At 40.2% G+C, this 23239-nt stretch overlaps 2 protein-coding genes across 9 annotated transcripts in view; both read right to left on the bottom strand.

Annotated features, from left to right (window-relative positions):
• Positions 1-505: 505 nt before the first annotated feature.
• LOC129177612 (dnaJ homolog subfamily C member 7-like) lies at positions 506-12616 on the bottom strand. Of its 3 annotated transcripts, none has more exons than XM_054768926.1 (14): positions 12474-12616; positions 9953-10041; positions 9065-9189; positions 8856-8969; positions 8687-8761; positions 6117-6235; positions 5881-6034; positions 4839-5003; positions 4675-4766; positions 4528-4601; positions 4303-4449; positions 3329-3484; positions 2851-2925; positions 506-2763 (listed from the first exon to the last, which is right to left on the bottom strand). In XM_054768926.1, exons 1-14 carry the CDS (start codon positions 12542-12544, stop codon positions 2726-2728), a joined length of 1494 nt encoding a protein of 497 aa, XP_054624901.1. In that variant the 5' UTR covers positions 12545-12616; the 3' UTR covers positions 506-2725. The 3 variants fall into 3 exon arrangements, with proteins under 3 accessions (XP_054624901.1, XP_054624900.1, XP_054624902.1); XM_054768925.1 differs by having other exon boundaries at positions 4382-4449; XM_054768927.1 differs by lacking the exon at positions 4303-4449.
• Positions 12617-12920: 304 nt separating this feature from the next.
• The window catches only part of LOC129176989 (zinc finger protein 385C-like), a 57016-nt gene continuing 46697 nt past the window's right edge, over positions 12921-23239 (bottom strand). Inside the window, exons 3-9 of one of the 6 annotated variants that reach the window (XM_054767640.1) lie at positions 22023-22174; positions 21843-21950; positions 19091-19274; positions 16100-16411; positions 15772-15977; positions 14521-14637; positions 12921-14363 (exon numbers count right to left, since the gene is read on the bottom strand). In XM_054767640.1, the coding sequence (XP_054623615.1) occupies positions 14133-14363; positions 14521-14637; positions 15772-15977; positions 16100-16411; positions 19091-19274; positions 21843-21950; positions 22023-22174 (1310 nt within the window). In that variant the 3' untranslated portion in view covers positions 12921-14132. Of the gene's footprint in view, positions 14364-14520; positions 14638-15771; positions 15978-16051; positions 16412-19090; positions 19275-21842; positions 21951-22022; positions 22175-23239 lie in introns of all 6 variants that reach the window. The other 5 variants (XM_054767641.1, XM_054767638.1, XM_054767637.1 and 2 more) reach the window with 5 other exon arrangements.

The raw sequence follows: 23239 nt of genomic DNA, 5'->3' as shown, positions 1-23239 counted from the left end.
TTTCATGTTAAAACCTGAATTTGGAGGGTCATAAACAGGTTTTCTATGTGCAAACTATGAAATTTATAAAGAAGGAATCCTACTTTGTGGAAATTCACTTATTACCGTCGGGTCTGGAACTAATTAACCATGATAAACAGGATTATTGTAATATCAATGACAGTCATTACTGTAATGTCAATGCAAGCCTCTGTGATATCTTATTTACTTCCCCAAATTGTAGTGATGAATGAAATAATAAAGTCATAATTTAAGACAAGAGTGCTCTGCTGTTTTTCAGAACATATTGCAAAACACTAGTCAAAGATCTTTTATACACACATAACAAATTAATGTGACATATTTACATCATTGCAGTCTGTTAGTGATTGGGACTGACCAAAAGAAGGCAAATTAGCAATACTGTCTACTGTAAAAGAAAAATGGCAGTATAACAACATTGTAAATTACCAATGTAAGCAAACGAGTTAACTGCCAGGACTAGGCAAAAAAGAATACATTAGAATAAAAAAAAAAAAACGAGTCTTTATTTTTGAGAAAAAAAAACAATACTTTTTTTAAAAGCATGTTTTAAAAATGTTACACAGCACAGAATTAGTACACATGTTCCACCTTCTTTTAGTGGCCCTTTAAACAGGTGGAACAAGTAGGGGAGGGGCCGTTCATCAAGTGAGTCAACATGCATGACAACATGACGAGTGATCGTGGCCAAACAAGATGTCTTTTACTGCCATATGTATGGAAAATTCACTTGCAATCAACGGCTAACTGGCGTCATCACATCATTTCCTCTTTCTGGTAAGGCACCACTTCAAGTAAGACAGTAGTATATAAGTGAGTGCTTGATGCTGCAAAAATGTCCAAAAAAAAAAAAAAGAGGCGCATTTGAACTTTTGTTCTGGCATGAAAAGTCTGCACAGCAAAAGGAATGGAGATGAAAAATAAAGTATTTTCATTTCATAAAAATGCTGCATACACTTCAGAACATACAGAACAATAAATATAAAATTGACCAAGGAGGATAGAAAGAGAGAGAGAGACAGGAAAAAAAACCATTTATGAACATTGAAGAACTTTACATTCAAGTCAAATATACATTGCAGCTTGATGAGGAGAAGAGGAAGAAGATTTCAAATGAGCCAGTAAAACCTGGACTTGCAAAACGTTGTTTGGGTGTTGAGGATTAAAATAAACACATTACATAATGTAAGTAATGAAATAGGATGATTCTATTTCCAGAGGAAGTTTTAACATACAAATCAATTCAATTTCATTTTGTCAGCATGTTCCGACGCTGCTCATTTTGTGACTTAAACAGCATGTTGGATTTTTGAAGCATCAATGCAAGGAATACATTTACAGTGGTGTGAAAAAGTGTTTGCCCCCTTCCTGATTTCTTTTTTTTTTTTTTTTTTTTTACATGTTTGTCACACTTAAATGTTTCAGATCATCAACAAAATTTTAATATTAGTTAAAATATTAGTTAATATTAGCAGCGACAACTGCAATTAAACGTTTACAGTAACTTTCAATGAGTCTCTTACAGCGCTGTGGAGGAATTTTGGTCCACTCATCTTTGTAGAATTGTTGTAATTCAGCCACATTGGAAGGTTTTCCAGCATGAAGTGCCTTTTTAAAGTCATGCCACAGCTTCTCAATAGGATTCAGGTCAGGACTTTGACTAGGCCACTCCAAAGTCTTCATTTTGTTTTTCTTCATCCATTCAGAGGTGGACTTGCTGGTGTGTTTTGGATCATTGTCCTGCTGCAGAACCCAAGTTGGTTTCAGCTTGAGATCACGAATAGATGGAGGACATTCTCCATGGTTCCATTTATCACATCAGGTCCTGAAGCAGCAAAACATCCCCAGACTATCACACTACCACCATCATATTTTACTGTTGGTATGATGTTCTTTTTCTGAAATGCAGCATTACTTTTACGCCAGATGTAATGGGACACACATGCCAAAAAGTTAAACTTTTGTCTCGTCAGACCAGTATTTTCCCAAAGGTCTTGGGGTCATCAAGACGTTTTCTGGCAAAATTTAGATGAGCCTTAATGTCATTTTTGTTCAACAGTGGTTTTGTCTTGCAACTCTGCCATACAGGCCCTTTTTGCCCAGTGTCTTTCTTATGGTGGAGTCATGAACACTGACCTTAACTGAGGCAAGTAAGGCCTGCAGTTCTCTGGATGTTGTTGTGGGGTTGTTTGTGACCTCTTGGATGAGTCGTCGCTGCGCTCATAGGGTAATTTTGGCTGGCCGGCAACTCCTGGCAAGTTTCACCACTGTTCCATTTTTTCGCCTTTTGTGGATAATAGCTCTCACTGTGGTTCACTGGAGTCCTAAAGCTTTAGAAATGGCTTTACAAAGTTTTCCAGACTGCTAGATCTCAAATACTTTCTTTCTGGGGAGGGCATAATGAGGGTGCAATCACTTTTTCCACACAGGGCCATGTAGGTTTTTTTCTTCCTCAATAATGAAAAGTTTCATTTAAAACTGCATTTTGTGTTCAGTTGTGTTGTCATTTGTTTGATGATCTGCAACATTTAACTGTGACAAACAGGCAAAAAAATAAGAAATCAGGAAGGGGGTAAAGACTTTGTCACACTACTATATTGGAGTCAATCCAAAAAGCTGCGTGAGTCTTGGTGGGGCTTGTGGGGCCATCATCTTGACAGTGTACACCACAGGGCGAGGCTTTATTGTGTGCTCCTTCTTCTTTTTAGCCAAACTGGAAAAAGAAATTTCCAGGTCCGGAGTCTTGGAACAAATATGAATGGGGGGAAAAAAAAGTTTGATTTGAATGAAAAGTTGGAGATATTTTTTGTGTGTAAAAAAAAAACAAACCTGCATTGGAATCAAACGTAAATCCTCCACCGTGGCCACCGAAGAAAGCCCTGAAGATGTTGTTTGCATCAAAATCTAAACACAAGAAAATGTTTAGAAGAAAGAAAGAAAATGTTTAGAAAACAGGTCAATCCAATAGAAAAAAAGTCCAAACGAGTTGCAACAGACAAATTCTGTCTTTGCCAAAAGACTGACACTGTCAGAAAGACATACTGTTTTAACAATGTTTATTATTGTGGTTATAATTAACAATAGTTGTCCCTTCACATGCATTTAGATCAGTAAGGATCCTATTTGACGTTACTCAATAATGCTACAAAAAACAAAGCATTGTAATTGTAGTGTGTGAGAGAAATGGATTGGGTTGTGGCTGAATCTGGTGGCTATAGTATGAGTGTTCTGATTTACGACCGGACACGAGCATGAAATGATAGCACCACTGACACCAAATGTTTCCACGCACAAAGTGAGCATTTACCTCCGCCATCGAAGGAGCCATCGTCAGCGATGTCGTGCCCGTTGTCATACCGTATCTTCTTTTTAGGGTCAGATAGAATGGTGAAGGCCTCGCCAACTTCCTTGAATTTCTTCTCCTCTTCCTTTTGCACCTCAGGAGTGGCCGAACTGTGGCGGTCTGCAACACACACAGAAGATAGAAAGTTAAAATGATCCACCTCATGCACTCCAACACGTTGCTGACCCAAAAAAAGACAGTATTTTTTCCCTACACAACACTCCGAAAACATTTATCAAAAATATCAAGAAATAAATCAACACTCTAAGAACAACTCAAACAAGGTTAGATTTGACAAACCGTACAACAACTGTCTAAAATATGTCAAATATCATGACATCACTACTATTGACAAAATTTTAACGGATAGCGGTGGAGTGGTTTGCTGGTCGAAGGGCGGCTGGTATCTTCCGTGATGGTGAAGGTCGCCATGGCGATTGGAGAGGGCCCATGGGCCTTTCTTTCGGGCTGGCTTTAGATCAGCTTCTTTGGTGGCATGGGCATCTTCGTGGGCTTTCGGGGCGGCGTCGTGGCGATGCTGCCGTTTCAGGTGGATGGTGGGGTTTGGTGTGTTGGCGGTTGATGTTTTTTTGCCTCTTGTTGGGAAGTGTCTACGGAGCATTTGGTGCAGCTAGTGCACTGGGAAGGTCCCACATGATCGATGACATGTTTGTTTACAACACCTGTTTACATCTTGTCACACGTAGGATAAAACGAGCGCTTTTTTCGTGCACCCTCCACCTACAGCACAGTACAGGTTATGTTTTCTTTTAAAAAAATGTAATTATCAGAGCTATTTTTAATGTTATTGGATTTCTTGATGTCAGAATTCCTCATATATCAGCACGATAGTTGTCGGTCCCATATTTATCACGCAAAGTGTAGATCTGGTCTGTGTGTGTGCCTATGTGTGTGTGTATGGAGGCCTAGACTTCTACCTGGATGGTGCATCAGGGCCCTTTTACGGTAGGCTTTCTTGATCTCATCTTCCGTAGCATTCTTGCAGACTCCCAGTACCTTGTAGTAGTCTTTCCTCTTGCTCTTCTTCAGCTCCAACTTGGCTGTCTTCAGCAGATGCTTGTGGTCTGGATATACGGATGTACGGTATGTGCAGCAATTACTACGTAGCCAGATTGAATTTGTGAACGCTTGCAGATGCTTACCTGCCGTTTTTTCAGTCTGGTACACTTTCTCATAGTCGCGTACAGCCTCTTCGTACTGTTCTGTGTCCATGTAGCTGTAGTCACATACAGATGGCTTCATAAAACAACCAATGCACACATTAATAAAACACACTTGAACATACGTACCATTGAGCTCTTCTCAAGTAAGCTTTGATGTAGCTGTCATCTAGTTTGATCGCACTGGTGCAGTCATCAATGGCCTGATTCAGTTTACTCAGCTATTTGGGAATAAGAAGCGTCAGAATAAAAAGATAGCTGCAACCCTTCATTTCAGTCTCGTGTTACATTACCTTTACTCCTGCTGTGGCTCTGTTGCAGTAGAGTTTGGCGTTGGTCTTGATGTTGTTTGGGTCTATACCGAGAGCTTCAGTGTACAGCTGGTAGGCAGCATCATAGTTGTTGTTCTTAAATGTCAGGTTGCCCTCCTCTTTCTTGGCTTTCAAGGCTTTGGCATTCTAATTTTGGGAGAAAAACACATCCAGTCATGTATACAGACTCCTGAACCGCTGCACACAAAAAGGTGACAATTTGTCAGAACATAAACCCCTACTGTGTGCCTGTGCTGTTACTTTCTGACAAATATGGTACAACACATGGTGGCACTGTTATTAACCCTCATCGACTGCCTTGAAATTTCTCACACAGCTCAATGTACTCTACAAAACACCCACTGTAAGTTCAGGGTGTTTAGTTGAATCACTGTGAAATTTGCTACACACATTTAAAGGACTGACAATCTCACATCTGTAAAATTTGAGCAACATTGGTTGAAAAACATGGCTGGAACTTAGCAACTAATTGTCCATACGTCTTTGAGCATTTGTCTAATAGTTACAAAACTCTGAGGATATCTGATATATGTATGCATGCATGTCTTCAAAAGCATTTTGACCACAACCCATTGGGGGCGCGACTAATTTCATACAACAGGGGCGTCCACACTGTTTCCACTGAAGGCTGCGTGCAGGGGAAAAAAAGGATGCAGAGGTAAATACTAAAAGCAATCCAATGTAGATCATATGCTAAGCTTACATAACAAAAAAATAGACATTTTAGCTTTGTGTTATAGGTGACAAAGCAAAATATTGTCACATCTAATAATATATATCATTAATAATGAGTTGACTTTATGTATACAATAAAGGGACAATAACAAATCGAGCTGCAGGCCAAAAATGGACCCCCCACTTTGGACATCTCTGTCATACAACATTTGAACACCATGGGGCGTCCTAATTTTCTCATGTGACTGTATCATTTTATAATCGATATATTCAAACCTATAAGATTAGCAAGGTGCCAACGCCGGATTAGCAAGATACAATACTGTACCCTGCAAGCAAGCCGGGCCTTTTCATGATCAGGTGCCATGCGCAGAGCCTGGACAAAGAACTGTACGGCTTTATCAATGCAATCCTCGTAGTAGAGACACAAGCCACGAACGTAAAGGGCGTCTGCGTTTGTGGAATCCATGCGCAAGATATCACTGGAGAAGGAAACAAAAAAAGGTCAAAACAAAACCCAGAAAAATTCCACTTAACAAAAAAGTTACAGGTGACGGTTTTTACCTAGCGACAGACTGAGCTTCAGGATAGCGTCCAAGCAGAGCCAGACACTCAGCCTTAAGGATTTTGAAGCGGTGGCAAGCAGAAGCCAAACCTAAGGCCCTGTCCATACAGTACACCACCTGGTTCAAGACATGGCCAGATTTTGTTTAGTACAGTGGAACTCGTTTACGTAAACGGCCCTCGGACTGGCTGGCTCGCATCGACATAAGCGGTTGTCAACATAACCAAAACTAGCCACTGCTTGCATATTTACCTATGATTTTGACCACAGACATAAGGAGAATGGCTGATAATTCATTTTTCATGAATATTTAATACTTTCTTTAACCTACAGCAGTTTGTTGACATGGATTTCCTCCATTCGTGCATATTTTATGTTGAAAGTTAACAATACTACAATACAAACAATTAACAATACTACAACACGTCAACATAAACGGACTGACTTTTCATAGAAATTTGCTCTTTGGCACTCATATCTGATGTCAACATAAGTGGTCGACCACGCGGGTCAACTTAAGTGGGCACTTTTTAGTAATAAGAACTCAGTCCCGTGACTGACCTAAGTGGGCTCCACTGTATATTTAATAAATAGAACAAAGCAAGGCAATTCTGTGGATTTAATTCCAACCATGATACACTGCCTTAATCCTTTGTTGTCTTCTACCTTTCGTCATCATTTTTTCTAAAACAAAGACAGTCATTTTTTCTAAACTAATTCAGTAGCTGCTTCTTGAAAAAAAAAAAAGTTTTTTTATAATGCAAAATACAAAAAGTATATACTCAGAAGTATCACATCACAATTAATTACACATATATATACTATATGTATGTACAGTGGTGTGAAGAAGTGTTCACTTTGTGATTTATTTTTTTTTTGCATGTTTGTCACACTTAAATGTTTCCAATCACCAAACATATTTACATTTTAGTCAATGACAACACAACTGAACACAAAATGCAGTTTTAAAATTATTATTAAGGGAGAAAAAAAATCAAAACCTAAAATAACTTGGACTGAGTCTCTTACAGCGCTGTGGAGTAATTTTGGCCCACTTATTTTGACAGAATTGTTGTACCGTAATTCAGCAACATTGGAGGGTTTTTGAGCATGAACCGACTTTTTACGGTTATGCCACAGCATCTCAATAGGATTCAGGTCAGGACTTTGACTAGGCCACTCCAAAGTCTTCATTTTGTTTTTCTTCAGCCATTCAGAGGTGGACTTGCTGGTGTGTTTTGGATCATTGTCCTGCTGCAGAACCCAAGTTAATTTCAGCTTGAAGTCACGAACAGACAGCCGGACATTCTCCTTCAGGATTTTTTGGTAGACAGCTGAATTCATGGTTCTATTTATCACAGAAAGTCTTCCAGGTACTAAAGGAGCAACAGCCCCAGACCGTCACACTACCACCACTACATTTTACTGTTGGTATGATGTTCTATTTCTGAAATGCAGCGTTACTTTTACGCCAGATGTAATGGGACACACCTTCCAAAAATTCCAACTTTTGTCTCGTCAGACCAGTATTTTCCCAAAAGTCTTGGGGGCCATCAAGACGTTTTCTGGCAAAATTGAGATCAGCCTTAATGTTCTTTTTGTTCAACAGTGGTTTTGTCTTGCAACTCTGCCATGCAGGCCGTTTTTTCCCAGTGTCTTTGCGTTCTAAAGATATATATAAACACATAAAAAGAGACAGCTCATTACTGCACACAATGGGACACACCTATGCCGCCTACCGCTATTAAAACACTTCCAAAAACCTCCAACAAGGTTTTATGGTTTTATATACATGCTGCAACCATGTAGTAACAGGTACATTCATGATAGCATGTAATACTTACAGTATGTTGCTGTATTTTGGTCATTTTAAGCATTACCGGAACTTCCTTTCTGGGGGCATTGATTTCACATAGAAACGAACGCCTACACCTAGCAGTAACTTTTCCAAACTCAAAAATAAAACGCAGCAGCAGTAGCAGCAGCTCCAATACGTAGTTGCCTGAGGCACTATGAGCACGGCGGGCGAGTGTGTGGTGAAGCTAGTCGCTAGCCATTGTGGTTGTGGCAAGGTATCAATAAAGACAGTAATGCAGTTTGATCGGCGTAATAATGTTCTTAATAATAAGAAAAATGTCACTGTAGCTTGGTTAATATGCATGTCACATTATATGTAAAGCTTTTGAGGATCTTTTGGTCTGCTTCACTTTGTCAGGCAAGTCTCATCTCTTTGAGATGTAATACAACTTGTCAAAAAACCTGAACTATCCCTGAAAAATGGAAGGACGTCGGGAAAGAGGGGCAAAATGGGGTAGTTTCTCAGGGAAAACGAGTGGGTTGACAGGTATGGGCACTGGACATCTCCAATGGCTGGGTGTTGGGGCCCTGAGCAGGAATCAAACCTGCACAAATTCATCATGTGAACTTCACAGTTCTGTCAACAAACGTTTAGAGGAAAATATGGTCCAGAATTTGAGGATCCAAAGTTAAACAAGTTTTTTGTGTTACAACCTATTCAATAAAATCAAACTTATAGGTATCTTTAATGAGCCAAGTTTAGTAAAGTGACCTTTCTGAAGTCTCGCTTTTCAAAGCCAAAATCCGCCAGTCGCTCAAACTCCAGCAGCGTTTCCGCATTCTTGTTCTAAAAAACAGAAGAAGAGACACACGTCATGTCATAATACTGACCCAGCTGTTTTTCTGATAGGATTAATAAAACTGTTTGGGTGTAGTCTCACCTCCTGCTGGGCCTCTCTGTTGCTAGGCTCCATTTCCAGAACCTTCTGGAAGCAACGACTGGCAGCCATGGCATTTCCCAAAGACAGGTGGCACTTCCCCTCGCGTAAATGACCCTGCATGATTGGGTGAGTTGTGAGAGGGAGCGACACCTGAAAAGGACTGGCACAGTTGCGTAGTGGATGAGTGTGCAGCATCTGTCGGGACCGACCTTCATGAAGCAGTCGTCCAGCCGTACAGCCTGCTGGGAATCTTCCAATGCCTCCCGAAAGCGGCACAACATCATGAGGGTGGCTGCCCTGTTGCCATAATAGCTAGCATTTTTGGGACATGCATCTTGACGGAAAAGGAAAAAAATGGTCTGAAGAGTGACATATGCAGGAGCAATCAAAAGTTTGGAGACGGTGGTACTGTACACAAACTATAGCAGTACATGAGGCAGTATTAACGTGCAATGACAAAATTTGGCATGAAAGGATGAGTCAGAACCCCAACAAACTGAACCCCACCCAAATTGTCAATTTTTTTCAGTTTGGACAAAAATATTGGGACAAATGGTCAAATTCTGGAATTTGTCGCCGTCTCTGTTCTGTGCTCATCCACACCAAACTCATCTAACTCGGATTTCATGGCCTTCCCCAAACTGTTCCCACAAAGCCTAAAGCATGCAAATCTCTAAAACACCTTGTTACGTTTTCATTTTAATATTCAGGGAAAACCACAACCCTCGATTGATGCACATCTCTATACTTTTGTCCATGCAGTGTATCTTGGCTGATGGTCAGATGTCTGAAGGAGTACGCGACTGTGAAACGTTTGGGAACCACTGCTATAGGGCATGTAAGCCAATAAATTATCAGCATGTCCTGAAAGAATCTTATTAAAAAGGTCAAATCTGGTTGCTGAGAGGATTTTTTAAAACAAAAACATTAAAGTATGGATCGGATATCCCCGCGGGTGATATTGGAAATTATGATATGTGAATTACGCTGGTATTGGCCCCATCCCTCAATAAAATGAATCTGAAAATTGAAGACAGAGACAATTTTGGGGCCAAAAAAAACCTGTGACCTAAAACATTCAAGAATAGTAATCTTACCGATGGCCTTGGTGTAGTAATTGAAAGCTTTGGAGTAGTCCTTCTTGCTGTAGAATGCATTGCCTTGCTCTTTGAAGCCTTCGGCCTGACTAAAGACAGGGGAAACCAACCAGAAGCATAAAGGGATGAAAAACCAATATTGCCATTGTCAAGACAATGCGGTGACGGCATTCGTACTAAACTTGGAGACTTAAAAATCCCTTCCTGCATCATGAAGTGTGAAGTAACAATGTAGACTGACGCCATGCAGGAATTCATGCTACAACATAAAGGGCTATGAAGTCGAACATGAAATCACGTGTTACTCCACATTACACATTTCAATTGCAAAGGGTTGCTAGTACACAATGCAAACCAGTGCTGTAATCTCATGACATGAAACAATGCAGGCTGCAGGACTGCAGGGGCGTATTTAGTCATTTGGGGGCCCAAGGAAAACCCAGTCATTGGGGCCATCCACATCCTGGTACTACATGGACAAAAGTTTTACTCTCATCTCAACACAAGGTCTTAGATGTGGTCAGCAGCTAGTTACATAGCCATGTTTATATATTCTCCCCAAAACGATTTGAAATATTAATGTTAGTCATTTACTAAGCTAGTAGATGACAAACATTAATATTTAAAGGAAAACTGCCCTTTTTTGGAATTTTGCCCATAATCCACAATCCTTTTGTGAGACATGAACATATGTCTTTCTCTTTTCTGTGCAACCTAAATGATATAAAAATAGCTAGAAAGAGACATCTAATTAATGCACGTAAATGGACGCACCTATTCCGCCTATAAAGCCTTCTGAAAAGACCTCAAAAAAGCGCCAACAACGCTACATTTACATAATGTGACCTACATATTACCCAAGCTACAGCGACATTTTTATTATTATTGTCATTAACATTGTTACGCCAAAGAACTACGTTACTGGTGTAGTGACACCTTGCCACACCACACCGGTCAGCAACTAGCTTCACCACACACTCGCTCACAATGCCTCAGGCCACACGTTAAATGGTAAGGCTACATATTGGCGCTGCCGCCACAGCTGCTGTGTTTTTGTTTATGAGTTTACTTAAAATACTAATGCTTAAAATGACCAAAATGCAGCAAAATACTATAAGTATCACAGGTTATCATGAATGTACCTGTTACTACATGCTCACAGCACGAATATAAAACCATTAAACCTTGTTGGAGGTTTTTGGAGGTGTTTTAATGACAGGCTTTCTAGGAGGAATAGGTGTGTCCCATTATGTGCATTAATCATGTATTAATGATTATCTGCCTCTTTCTAGCTGTTTTTATATCTTTAGAATGCACAGAAAAGAAAAAGATGTGTGTTCATGTCTCATAAGAATTGTGGATGATGGGCAAAATTAAAAAAAAAGTGCACTTTTCCTTTAAGACGTTTTTCATATTTATACTTGTTAGTATGAATTACTAAATTATCCTATTTCTTGAGCAAGATATAGCCCCGAGAAGTACGTCCGCGTATGACACGGATTGCTGTGCTACTGTCAAGAGCGTCTGGCTCTTGTTGTTGTTGTGTCTTACATTTGTACTTACGACTATGAAAAAGGTTGATACCTTCTCTTGTTTTGATAAAAAAACAAACTGTGTACTTTCCTCTCTCTTTCTCTGCTCCACTCGGGAACACTGCTTCATCTTCCTCCACACTGCACCAACAATTTTGTTTTGCCTCATCTTCCTGAATCAATCTACACATGCAGTAACATGAAATAGTCCACTGCATGAGAAGGGAGGGGGGAAGCACTCGAAACGTTATCACCATAGATTATGCATTTTTATGTAGTTTTAAGCACGTGAAATAATATTAAAACAGCAATAAGTACTTTAAATAGAAGGGAAAAAATCAATAGTCAGATTTTATGAGACGTTTGGGGGACCCCTAGAAATCTTGGGGCCCCCGGCAATTGCCTGCGTTTGCCTAATGTTCCGTCTACCCCTGCATGACTGCACACTAAAGTGACTCTTATGGAGGCAAGTTTAGCCATTAATATGTAACTGTATCATCACTGTGCATTTAAGTCAATACACCACGTGATCCATCTCAACTTTTTGTGTATTGATAATCTACATACAGCCAAACAGGGCTCACTGCGACCGAGCTGCTTCACTTTCTCAAAAGGCGAGTCTTCCCTTTCATTTAACTATAATGTGTGCCTTCAGTGTAACATTTTAACAAATTATATATAGAACGTAACATACATATATAAGTAAACGACAGTAGCACACTCTTTTGAATGTTTCCATCGTGCTTGACAGTGAGAGCAATATCGTGTCATCATGTTGTATATAAATCCAGCTGGTTCATGAACAGTAGAATATAAACAATACATCGCCGTGTTCTTTCACTGTTCCAAGCGCATGCTATCTTGGTTAGCTTACAGCCTAGCATTGTTTTCCCCGGCAACTCATCACATTTTACCAGCCTTTTTCACTCGGATTATATTCAACGTCAATTTATGACAGACAACGAAAGCCAAACCATTTCCCTTCTCACCGTTCCAGGTCGTCCTGATTGTGAAGCTGAAGCTCCGCATCCACCGGCACATCGATGTCAACAGCCGCCATTTTTTTCTAGAAAGGACAAACACCACGTGACGTTGTGACGTGTCGGTCGCGAACTAAGCGGCTTCAGAGACTGCTTCAGAGACATCTCTGTGGTTAACGACGGGAGCCGGCTCTTTGAATGGAACGAGCGGTCGATTTTTTTGTCGTCTTACTTCTGCTAAAGCCGCACGTGATTGATCGTATTTGTCGACACTAAGTTGTGTAACGTTTTGTTGTTTTGTTTCACTGTAAATAGAAATATACAATCAAATTGGATCCTTTATGTCTAATTGACATAGGTCTTTGTTTTTGTGTTTTTTTGTTGCATATTTACATTTGAAATTAATTTTACACCTATTTTGGTAAGAAATCACAAAAAATATATGAAGAGTGGAGTTTGGAGCAGAAAGATCAGCCACATTTTACTGAATCGATGCAAAAGGGTCGTTTGTCTAAAAAGAGCCGAACTTTTCATCACTGCACAACGTGATGTCACTTGCGTGTGACGATTTTTTTGGGGGTAGGTTAATAGCTAACTTCCTCGTTTGTATAATGAAATAAAAATCATAAAAACATTTCTTTAATTGCATTAAACAGTCGTGAGAGTGTAAATTTGATATGTACATATAATACATTATCTGTAATTTTACCATGGAATTGATAGGCTTACCGATAGAGGGCACTAGTGTATGTTAAAGTAGCAAGTGTGCACTATTGTAATAAATGTCATGTGCTTGGTTTTATTTTTACATTTTATAGTATTTAGCCACATTCTCCAAAATATTTCACAAAATGTTAAATTATACACATGAAACACGTTTTTGTCTTAGCATTTCTTACCCACCACTGTATTTGTACACCAGTGTATTCATATACAGTAGTACACAAACTAAGCGTTATATTTGCATTAAACTGAATGTGTGCAAAAAAAAAAACACAAGCACTAGTCTGTAGTAAGTTAACGCAGAATACATTATTAACACATATTGTCACATTGTATTCTATATTATTGCTATTGATTGCACATTTACACTAGCCTTAAGTTGAGGTGAAAACATATTGCATAGGATGGTAATGAGGCAACATCTATAAAACAAAATCTCTAAGAACAATTTTAAGAGAGCTATTATCAAAGACCAGCATTCTTCTTCGTATTGCAGAAAAGGTACAGGAGTATCTGAAGAATTTGCTTTAATGGCTTAAGTAAAACAGTTTCCACTTCATTTAAAATAATCTGTTCTTGGTTTTGTATTATAGCACATGACATTAACACAGACGGATGGAACGTTCATTAATGACTATGACCAAGTTCCAACAATTCAAAGTTACTCCACTATCATTTCCTTTGTGCTTAACAAGACAAGTCATTTGTGGAGAGAATAGGAATGATAGTTTTTTCCCCCCAAAGTACAACCAGAAAGCTTAAATTAAAAATAATTTTGGCAATAAAAGCTTCACATTTACACACTCCTTTGTCATGGTAGATTGTTCTTTATAAATAAAACAAAAAAAAATTAACTACAAAAAATATTAACTACAGTATTATGGCTTTCAGTGTGCATTCTGTGCTATGATGTGTCAAATGTGACATTGACTCAGGACCTCGCTGTCAGTAAGGAGAGAAGATAATGGGTGCATGAGTGGGCCTCAGAGGTCCCGGAGCAGGCCTGAAGAGGGTGGGGCTTATCAGGGGACCGTGGACGATGGCTGCAGGACCCTGTGGTAGTCGTAGCGCCAGTGGTGCAGATGCCATGGCGCATAAAGCAGCTGGATTGAGGGGGCTGGTCAGGAACCCTGCCGGCAGGGCCTTGGACAGCTGCTTCTGCAAGGCAAGTTTAGTCTGCAAACACAAGAGGGCACATTCCAGACAGCAAGAAAGTGCATCAAGGCAGATTCTACAAAAACAGAAATGAATTTAGGCAAGTTGATGTTATAGATACACTTAAGTCAACATCAACTGTAGATATTGAAAGGGCAAAAAAAAAGTGCATTCTTACCGCTAATGCAGTGGTGGGCTGCAGTTTATTAAAAGGGGTGAATTTAGCCTTGACCTTCACCCTCACCCTCACAGGCTTCCCGGCTAAACGCTCTTTGTGTCTCCTGCTGTTCATGTGCTGTCAAAAAACAAGACATGTAATCATGCAGTTGAGAACACTTGACTTAATTCCCCCAAGGAGATTTTTGTGGAACTTCCTATTTATAGATTTTTACAATGGCTCGGCATTCCTATATGGATGTCACACCTTAATTTTTGGTGAGAATATACACATTGCTGTCACAAAAAATATTCAAATATCAGGATAATTGAAAATGAATTTTCTTGCCATTATCTGGATAGAACAAAAAAAAATAGAATAAAAAATAGAAATTTAAAAAAGATATACAGTATGTCGGGAAAATTCAGGATTTATGACGGGAAAGTTGATAAAAAAATAGTTGAAAAACTACAAATCTCTATACTATGAAGATGGTTACAAAAAGACCATAAAATAACTACAAAACACTCGGTGAGCGTAGACCTCCTCCAAGCGCCATAGTTCCCCCCATATTGTGATTCACACCAAAATAATAATCCTACATTTTTTGGATCGGTCTTTGATATTTTGTAGAACCAGTTGGAAACTTGTCCTGCATTTTTTTTCCAAGTGCTCTGACCATTTCTTGTGGAGTTATATGCACAAATGCCAAAAATGGTCCTATTTTGCAATGTTAAAGAATCCTTTCAAAAATTCCTGGATCCAGACGGTCATCTGGATCACCCCCAAAATGTAATCACTTCTTCCATATCCCATTTCTGACAATTCCTGAAAATTTCATCCAAATCCATTCAGAACTTTTCAAGTTATTTTGAACACAACCAGACAGACAAACAAGATAAATGCCGGTAAAAACATAACCTCCGCGCTTGCGATTGGCAGAGGTAAAAATAGAAAAAAAGAAAAAAATATATACACTTCATTTGTCCCATAAATGGGAAAAATCAGGATTTACAGTAGGAAAGTGGATAGTGATAAAGTAATAAGAAAATACCGTACACTGTTCTTGATGGATTATTGGGAGCAGTGTTGATGATGAAGCCTTAATTTAATCCAATCCTGATCCAGATTGCTCACTTGGCAGTAATGTAAACTGGCATTCAGGTAAGGTTACATGCTTATGAAGGATCTTAATAGCTGAAAAGAAGGTAAAGCCTGAAATGTCCTTTACCACCTGAGCTCTATAGTTTTAGTTTTTTGCTTGCCGAGTACCTGTTTGAGCTGCGTCTCTGAGTTGACGGCCACCTGGCACAGTTCACAGTGAAAGCGCTTGCTGGCGATGCCCACAAGCGCTTTGGTCTTGCTGCCTGTTCTCTGCTTTATTATCTGGCAAGTGTGCCTGGGCGATGACGTCCTTTTGGCCCTGCGGTGCGACTGGCTGCTGCTCGGGATGTCTATCATCTGTTTGTGTTTAGAGCCTGGTGGGGAGGGGGACACAAGGTTGTACATAGAACAGCATGACATATAAATACACCCGAGTTGTACTACGTACCACTGCAGTGTGCTTCTAATTGGGAACTAGAATTAACTGTCACTTTACATGTAGGACAGTGGAGATGTTTCTTGTCATTTTTGTCGTCTTCAGCATACACCTTGGCCAATTCTTCTTCACCTCCTGCAGGGGGCTCCTGAGGATCACACTGTGCTCTTGAAGTGGGTCGTAGTGGGGTGCAGTCATCCATATGTGGGCCCTCCAATGTTGAATAGCAAAGCTGAGGGATGTGCTGGGACGGCTGAGGTGACCGGCTTGAAGAGGAGTCAATGGATGTGAGCTGGGAGGAGGGGGTGTGCACCAGGCAACTCCCGGGGCCATTTTCCTGTTGCTGCGACGATGTGCTTAAATCTGAGCACACTCATAAACATAGGTGTGACAATATTAAATATTGTGTGTGCTTTACAATGAAACTACACTGACTGATTGATGGGATTCCTCTATAAAAGATGAGCAAGCTCTTTTCCATCCATCACTTTGAGAGACCATTTTATTTGTTCCTTTTTCTGTTTACCCCCGATATTACTTCTACTTCATATCTGATTTGTACTTTTCATTCTCTATCCCATTTTCGGCCCCTCAATCATTCCTGCTGTCATTTGTCTGCTTCACCGGGCCAGTGGCGCATCAATCAGCTGCCATGGCAACCTGCTGCTGGATGCAACAAACTTATCATTTAAGTTGACGGCGGAAAATGGATGAAAGCGTAAAAAAAAAAGAAAAAGGTAACACTTGTGCTCAGAATATATTACACTAAAACACAAAACAATCTGGATGGCTTTTCGGGTGAGCGTATCTCTATTTGCATGCTCCAGTGCCTCTCCTTTTACTTGATGGGAGTAATTAGCCATCTGACAGAGGCTATGATTGCAGGGCAGGTAATAGCTGGTAATCATGCAGCAGAGTGGCAGATGCAGGACTTAGCCCCCAACTCGCCTCAATTACCACTAATCACCTGGAGGAGGGAGAGGTAGGGGACTGTGGCATCTTTGAAAATATGCATAGAAGATACGGTGTACATTATCTCAGAAGTGAGTACACCTCTCACATTTCACCAAGAATTTTCTTATATCAGCTCTACGGACGATAATATAGAAATGAAACTTGGGACACACTTTTGAGTAGTCAGTGCACAGTTTGTGGCAGTACAGAGTTACTATCCACTGAGAATGACTCAACACACAGCCATTATTGTCGAAATAGCTGGCTACACAAGTGAGTAGCTAAATGATTGTGTCTTACCTAAGGTGGTGGTACCATGGTGTGGGACTGCGGTTCACTGAGGGAGACCATGGATTCCAAAATACACTATGACCTAAGTTCCCAAAGCGGGGTACGCAGTGGGTACACCAACTGAATAAAAATGAAAAACAATTAGCACCTAACACTCACAATTACGAGTGCGCCTGAATGCCTCACAGAGCAAGGAGTATGGAGCAGAAAGCAGACAGAGCATGTTCATTGCACTGTGTGCATCGTATGAAAAAGTAAGTTTGATGATTATTTTGTGCATTAAGAGTGTTTAATCTTGAACATTTCATTTATACTGCGTGTTCCAATCCCCGCACGACGCAGAGGTGAAAACCTGTCGCTGTGAGTGGGGATTCCCTTGAAAATTAGACTTTATCATTATCATTGGTTCTATGTACTTTTTTTGTACTTAGGATACTGCTTATCATGATCGTTGAACTTTCCCATTGGTATTCAATTAATATGCAGACTTAAACCATAGCCATTGTGAGTGGACAAAAAAAAAGTGAAGCTCAAATTCAACCCATTCATATGGAAGGATGCCAGACAGGAATAAAAGATATGTAGGATGATTACTTATCAGTGCTCATTTGAAACGTTATCAAAATGTGACCATGCAAATAAAAACAATTTGACCCAGAACTACTATACTGGACCATATTCATCCAGTACTCAGGTCTCTGCACTGGCTTCCTGTCGCTCAGAGAATAGACTTTAAAACAGTTCTGCTTGTGTACAAGTCTTTTTATGGTCTCGCGCCATAGTACATCTCTGACATGTTAGGGCCACATAAACAATCTCGAGCTCTGAGAAGCTCAGGGAGTGTTGGCCTGCGGGTGCCCAGAGTCAGGACTAAACACGGTGAGGCTGCGATTCAGTTTTATGCTGCCAAAATCTGGAACAATCTTCCAGAAGATGTGCGACTTTCCTGAACTTTGTCAATGTTCAAATCCAAGATGAAAACACTTCTATTCAACTGTAGATAATAATTATCAGAAGATAATAATATTGTAGAAAATAATAATAACAATTTTAGATTGATTTTATGTTTTATAGGAATGATTTCATGAAGTGATTTTACCCTTCTTTTCTGTAAAGCACTTTGAATTACCTTGTGTATGAATTGTGCTCTATAAATAAACTTGCCTTGCCTTGCCTAATTATGTCCAATATTTCACGTTCATTAAGATAAAAAGCTTTATGTTTGTAAGTGTGCAGGAGTAGGGGGAACGTGGCTTTACATCAAATGTCTGAAGGGGTACGTGACTGTAAAAAGTTTGGGAAACAGTTGTCATGTTGGAGGTTTGTTTAGGCTCCTTATCATGTTGGAAAACTGGGAGGGACTCATGCTCTGCTTCAGAATGTCACAGGACATGTTGGATTTAATGTTTCCTTACATGAAACCACAGATACCCAGTGCTGGACCATGACACGACCACCACTATGCTTGACTGTAGGCAAACAAAATGTTGCTACTCGCTTCTGTTGCCAGCTATGTAGACAATGATGGCTATGCGTTGAGTCATTTTCAGTGGCTAGTAAATTTATGCTGCTATACAAGCTGTACCCTGACTACTCTAAAGTATATACATTTCTATAGTATTGATCCTTGAGAAAATATATGGCAATAATAAAAATGTCGTCTGGAATGTGAGTGTGTACTCACTTTAGTGAGATACCGTATAAAGTTACAGTACAGGATCAGGCAAAGTATTGTGCCGCATCGTACTCAGAGGTGTTCAAAATCTCATTAGCATGTGCACATGTTCTTTTATAATACTATAATACCTGTTCCTTCTTTTAACTGCATGTCACTTTGTGGTCCACTTCCTCCCATCGCCCCGGTCTCTTTGCCTCTATCCTTCTCCACTGTGGGTACACTTTGCCCGTTCCGCTGTCGGTTCCTCTGGTTCTCCAAGGCCTTCAGCTTGCGAGCGTGTCTGTGACCCTTGTAGTGGGCATCGGCCTGGCTCTGGTCGTGACACACAACAAAAAAAGCACACACATGCAGTATGAGCACAACAAAGCCACTGGCGTGATTTAATTAGTGAGGGGCAGCATGAAACCAGTTAACTGGAATGTCTCCATCTGCTCTGTCTCTTTGGCTTCACATGCAAGCACGGAGTTGGGAGATAAATGATAATAGTCAGCGTTTGACTGTGAGAAAGACTCGCATCGCCGTCCTGATCATCACTGTCGGGCTACGCACAAATGAGTGCCAGTGAGGAGTCATGGCATCTCATGACCGTCCTCTTATGCTCATTTGCTCATCTCTCCCCGATGCAGTGTGACACAAAATGCCCCACATCTGTTAACACTCAAGTGACCTCAGAGTGCTATGACATGCAAACTGGGGGGCTCTGTGGCTGCAGAGTGCACAAGGGCTTGCTCTATAAATAAAATCAAAGAAAAAAAGGGAAGGTCCATTTCCAGCATGACAAGAGCAGCAACAAAATGAAACAAGCAAAACACATTCATTTGTGATTACATGCACACAAGAACATACACATACATAAAATCAAGATGTTCAGACTAATATATAACACTACAACATGGTCCATCTCATCGATGACTTGGAACGTGCCTGCTATAACAACTGAATACATATTTCCTAAATGTAATTAAATGTTTGCATTGACGCTAGTTAGGAAAGTATCCCACCAGATCCAGCAGAGTGGTGCAAAAAGCTTGTTGAATTTTCCTTTTGTTCCAATTATAAGTTTATATTTAATGCACAGTACTCGTTTGATTGTAAAATTAAATCAACACACTTGTCTTCTCATCATTATTATCATTAGAGCTTGGCATTTAACTCAAATTCTTACAGTAACGATATAAAAAATTAATAATCACTTATTCAATTAAAAAATTGTTTTTTACATAAATGTCATTAAAAATTAAGGAAACAGTTTTTAAACTACATACATGTATTTTTAAATTACACAATTTAAAATTAAAGGCTAGCTGCATCATCGACATAATTCTTAGCAATAGTTCATTATTATGACCATAACTTGTTATAATACTGTTAGTAGACTAATTTCCTTTTTTTTTTATCCTTGACTGCTCTTCCTGACAACGCTCCCAGTCCTTTCTCTGCAGCATGAGACAGCAGAGTCCCTTATATAATAATTATACCCCATGTTTTCTACCCAACAAAGAGTGACCAGGAAAGAGCAGGCCTGTGTAATAAAGAGGGGTGTCACTAGATCTCACGACATTAAAACGTGACAAGATTCCTGGTCAGAAAAAAAATGTATCATGGGTACTAGGCCTGGGCCAATAATAAATTAATTTCTCAATCTCACAATAAATGAAAATGAACGTGATAATTTTTAATATACTGCCTGCCATTGGCATGGATGTTTATTTTCCTCATCTCCCGCCTCCAAACAGGTAGGAAGAGCGTTCACTCTGTGCATTGGTTTCAGCAGTTTGTTCCACAGAACAACGGCATGAATGGAGTGAGCACTTTTGTCATACAGTCTCTGTGGGTGGAGGCAGGGCCGCTAGCATACATAAAAGACTGCAGAAGAGTGTAACGCAGTACAAATTAAATTAGTAGATTGCAATATATTTTCTTTTTTTTTGTACTTGAACTTACTTGAAAGTAATGTTAAAATCTCATTTGCCTCGTTCTCGTAGACCCAATCTCATGTATAGTCTTGTGTTGTGAACACAAGGTGTTCACAAGGTGAGTGTCTTGTGACACCCCTAGTAATAAATCGTGTAGACTACTTGTCTTTTCTTCATGTCACACGGTAAGCAAGAATACAAACTGGACTATACGAGGCTGGACAACCGGTCCACATTGAATGTTGTTCCACACAAACCATTCAGCGTGACGTTCTAGATTCAGAGGGGAAGAATCACTCTCCCACCTGCATACTGTCTGGGATGCAGGTGTAGAATGAGTTTACTATGTGCCACCATAGTAAGAAGAACGACGGATAGGATGAAAAGATTGTTGTTAAAGCACACCTACACTCTTCATACATAGTACCCAGAGTACGTGTTGGGTCCTGATACCTGCCTGCAAACCGGCATCCAACGCCTGCCGTCAAGCAGCAGCACTCATCTCAGCTGCGGTTAGCACAGGAGGAGGAGGAGAGTGCCTGTTAGCTAGCAAACGATTTTTTAGGGGCCTACAGCGAGGACACACACACAAAAAAAAGAGAATGCCAAGTAATTGAGAAATGTGCTGTGCTCACCTCAATTTTCACCGTTCACAAAAAAAGTAGCCACAATTCTTGCGAGCTAACAATATAAATGCAAATAAGTCTAAAAATGAACTGTATAAGAAAAGGGAGCTAAATGAATATGAATAGGAAGGTGTGATAAGGAATGAGCGACGCCGATTGGTTTCCTCTCCAGAACGCAGAAAAATGGATGAAATATACAGATTGGACAGTTAAGAAAAGCCTGCCTCTGGAATATATGACTGTGTAAACCATGTGAAATGTGGTCTATGTACAGTATGAGGGCACTTGAATGCACCATGAATTACAAGAAGGTGATATGTATAGAGAGTCAGACTCACAGTAGAGTTAAAGCGCAGGTGACAAATATTACAGGAGATAACTGTTCTTCTCCTGGGCGGAGCCACGCCAAAGGTGTGGTTGATCACCGCCTTTTGCACCGGATCCATCTGTGTGAACACAACAACAGCGCACACTTTTAGATTAGGTCAAACTTGAACACACAGTATGTTGAATCTCACCGTGTTGAAATGAGAAAAAAGGCTGAAGGGCGAGGAGCTGCTGATATTGAGTGGCAGGAAGTGCTCCAGGTGGTTCTGCGGCTGAAGGCTTGCTCGGCCTGACAGAGGCAAAGAACTCAGGAGAGGGTGGACCTGGTTCTGGGATAGAGCACCTGTAGCAGGGACCACCACATTGTTAACACAAATAGTGTTTCGTTGCTGTCAAACAAATGGATACTGTTAAGCATTGATTGAATAGAGATCAATGACAGCGTTCTGCTCCCATATTCGTCATTCCATTTGACCTCTAATCTCATCATACTTCATTTTCGCTAACCAGATTACTCATAATTTACAGCACACAGTGACCTTCGTCTAAACCCAAGGCAAACATCAGCGCGCTGAAATTAACATACACAGTGTGATACCAAGGTGTGGGTTCCTGCGGGTGTCGTGTAAAAGGTTAACATAAAATTCATCAAAGACATACATAACGTAGTACAGTGATCCCTCGTTTATCACGGGGGTTAGGTTCTAAAAATAACCCAAGTAGTCAGCTTTATTTTTTGCATCCTTGTTAAAACTTATTGCTGCTGTCGTCTTTATGCTACTTTCCTCCTTCTTAATGTAACAAACCAACATTCATTTATTCCGTCATGGCGCCCTATAGCCTTTTGATAACTAGAACCTATAACTTCTACCTTTCTTCAGCATGTCCAGAAGTCTAACTTTTTGTGCGATGGTTAGCATCTTCCTCTGGCTAACGTTTTGTTGACATTGTGGGTTTTTGTCAGGGAGACAACTTGCAAACATACAGCACTTCAGAGTCACACTGCTAGTGAGCTAACACAACAGGAGACATGCTACCGATGAGTTTGATTGACAATGGTCTACAGTCCCTTAACCAATCAGGACGCAGAACACAATACCCATTCATACGCTGTAAAAAAAAGCATGCAAAACTGCACACAAAAAAATCCGCGAATCAGCGAGGCCGAGAAAGGTGAACGCGATGTAGCGAGAGACGACTGTATTTGTATTCTAGCTTTAAAGACCTAGGATTATCTGTTCTGTTGCAAGCTTTTTCAGTGTGGCGAATGTGGGTACCACACAAGCTTTTTCAGTGTGGATAATTTGGTTACCACAGAATGAGATGAAGGAAACAGAAGCAAGGGTCGACACTGCTAGAAACTAATAGTGACCTGGACCAAGAAATCCCAACTCCGCACCACATAGCC

The sequence above is a fragment of the Dunckerocampus dactyliophorus genome, chromosome 2 (assembly GCF_027744805.1).
Source record: "Dunckerocampus dactyliophorus isolate RoL2022-P2 chromosome 2, RoL_Ddac_1.1, whole genome shotgun sequence".
Classification (NCBI taxonomy): Eukaryota; Metazoa; Chordata; class Actinopteri; order Syngnathiformes; family Syngnathidae; genus Dunckerocampus; species Dunckerocampus dactyliophorus.
This window is presented reverse-complemented; position numbering and strand designations above follow the sequence as displayed.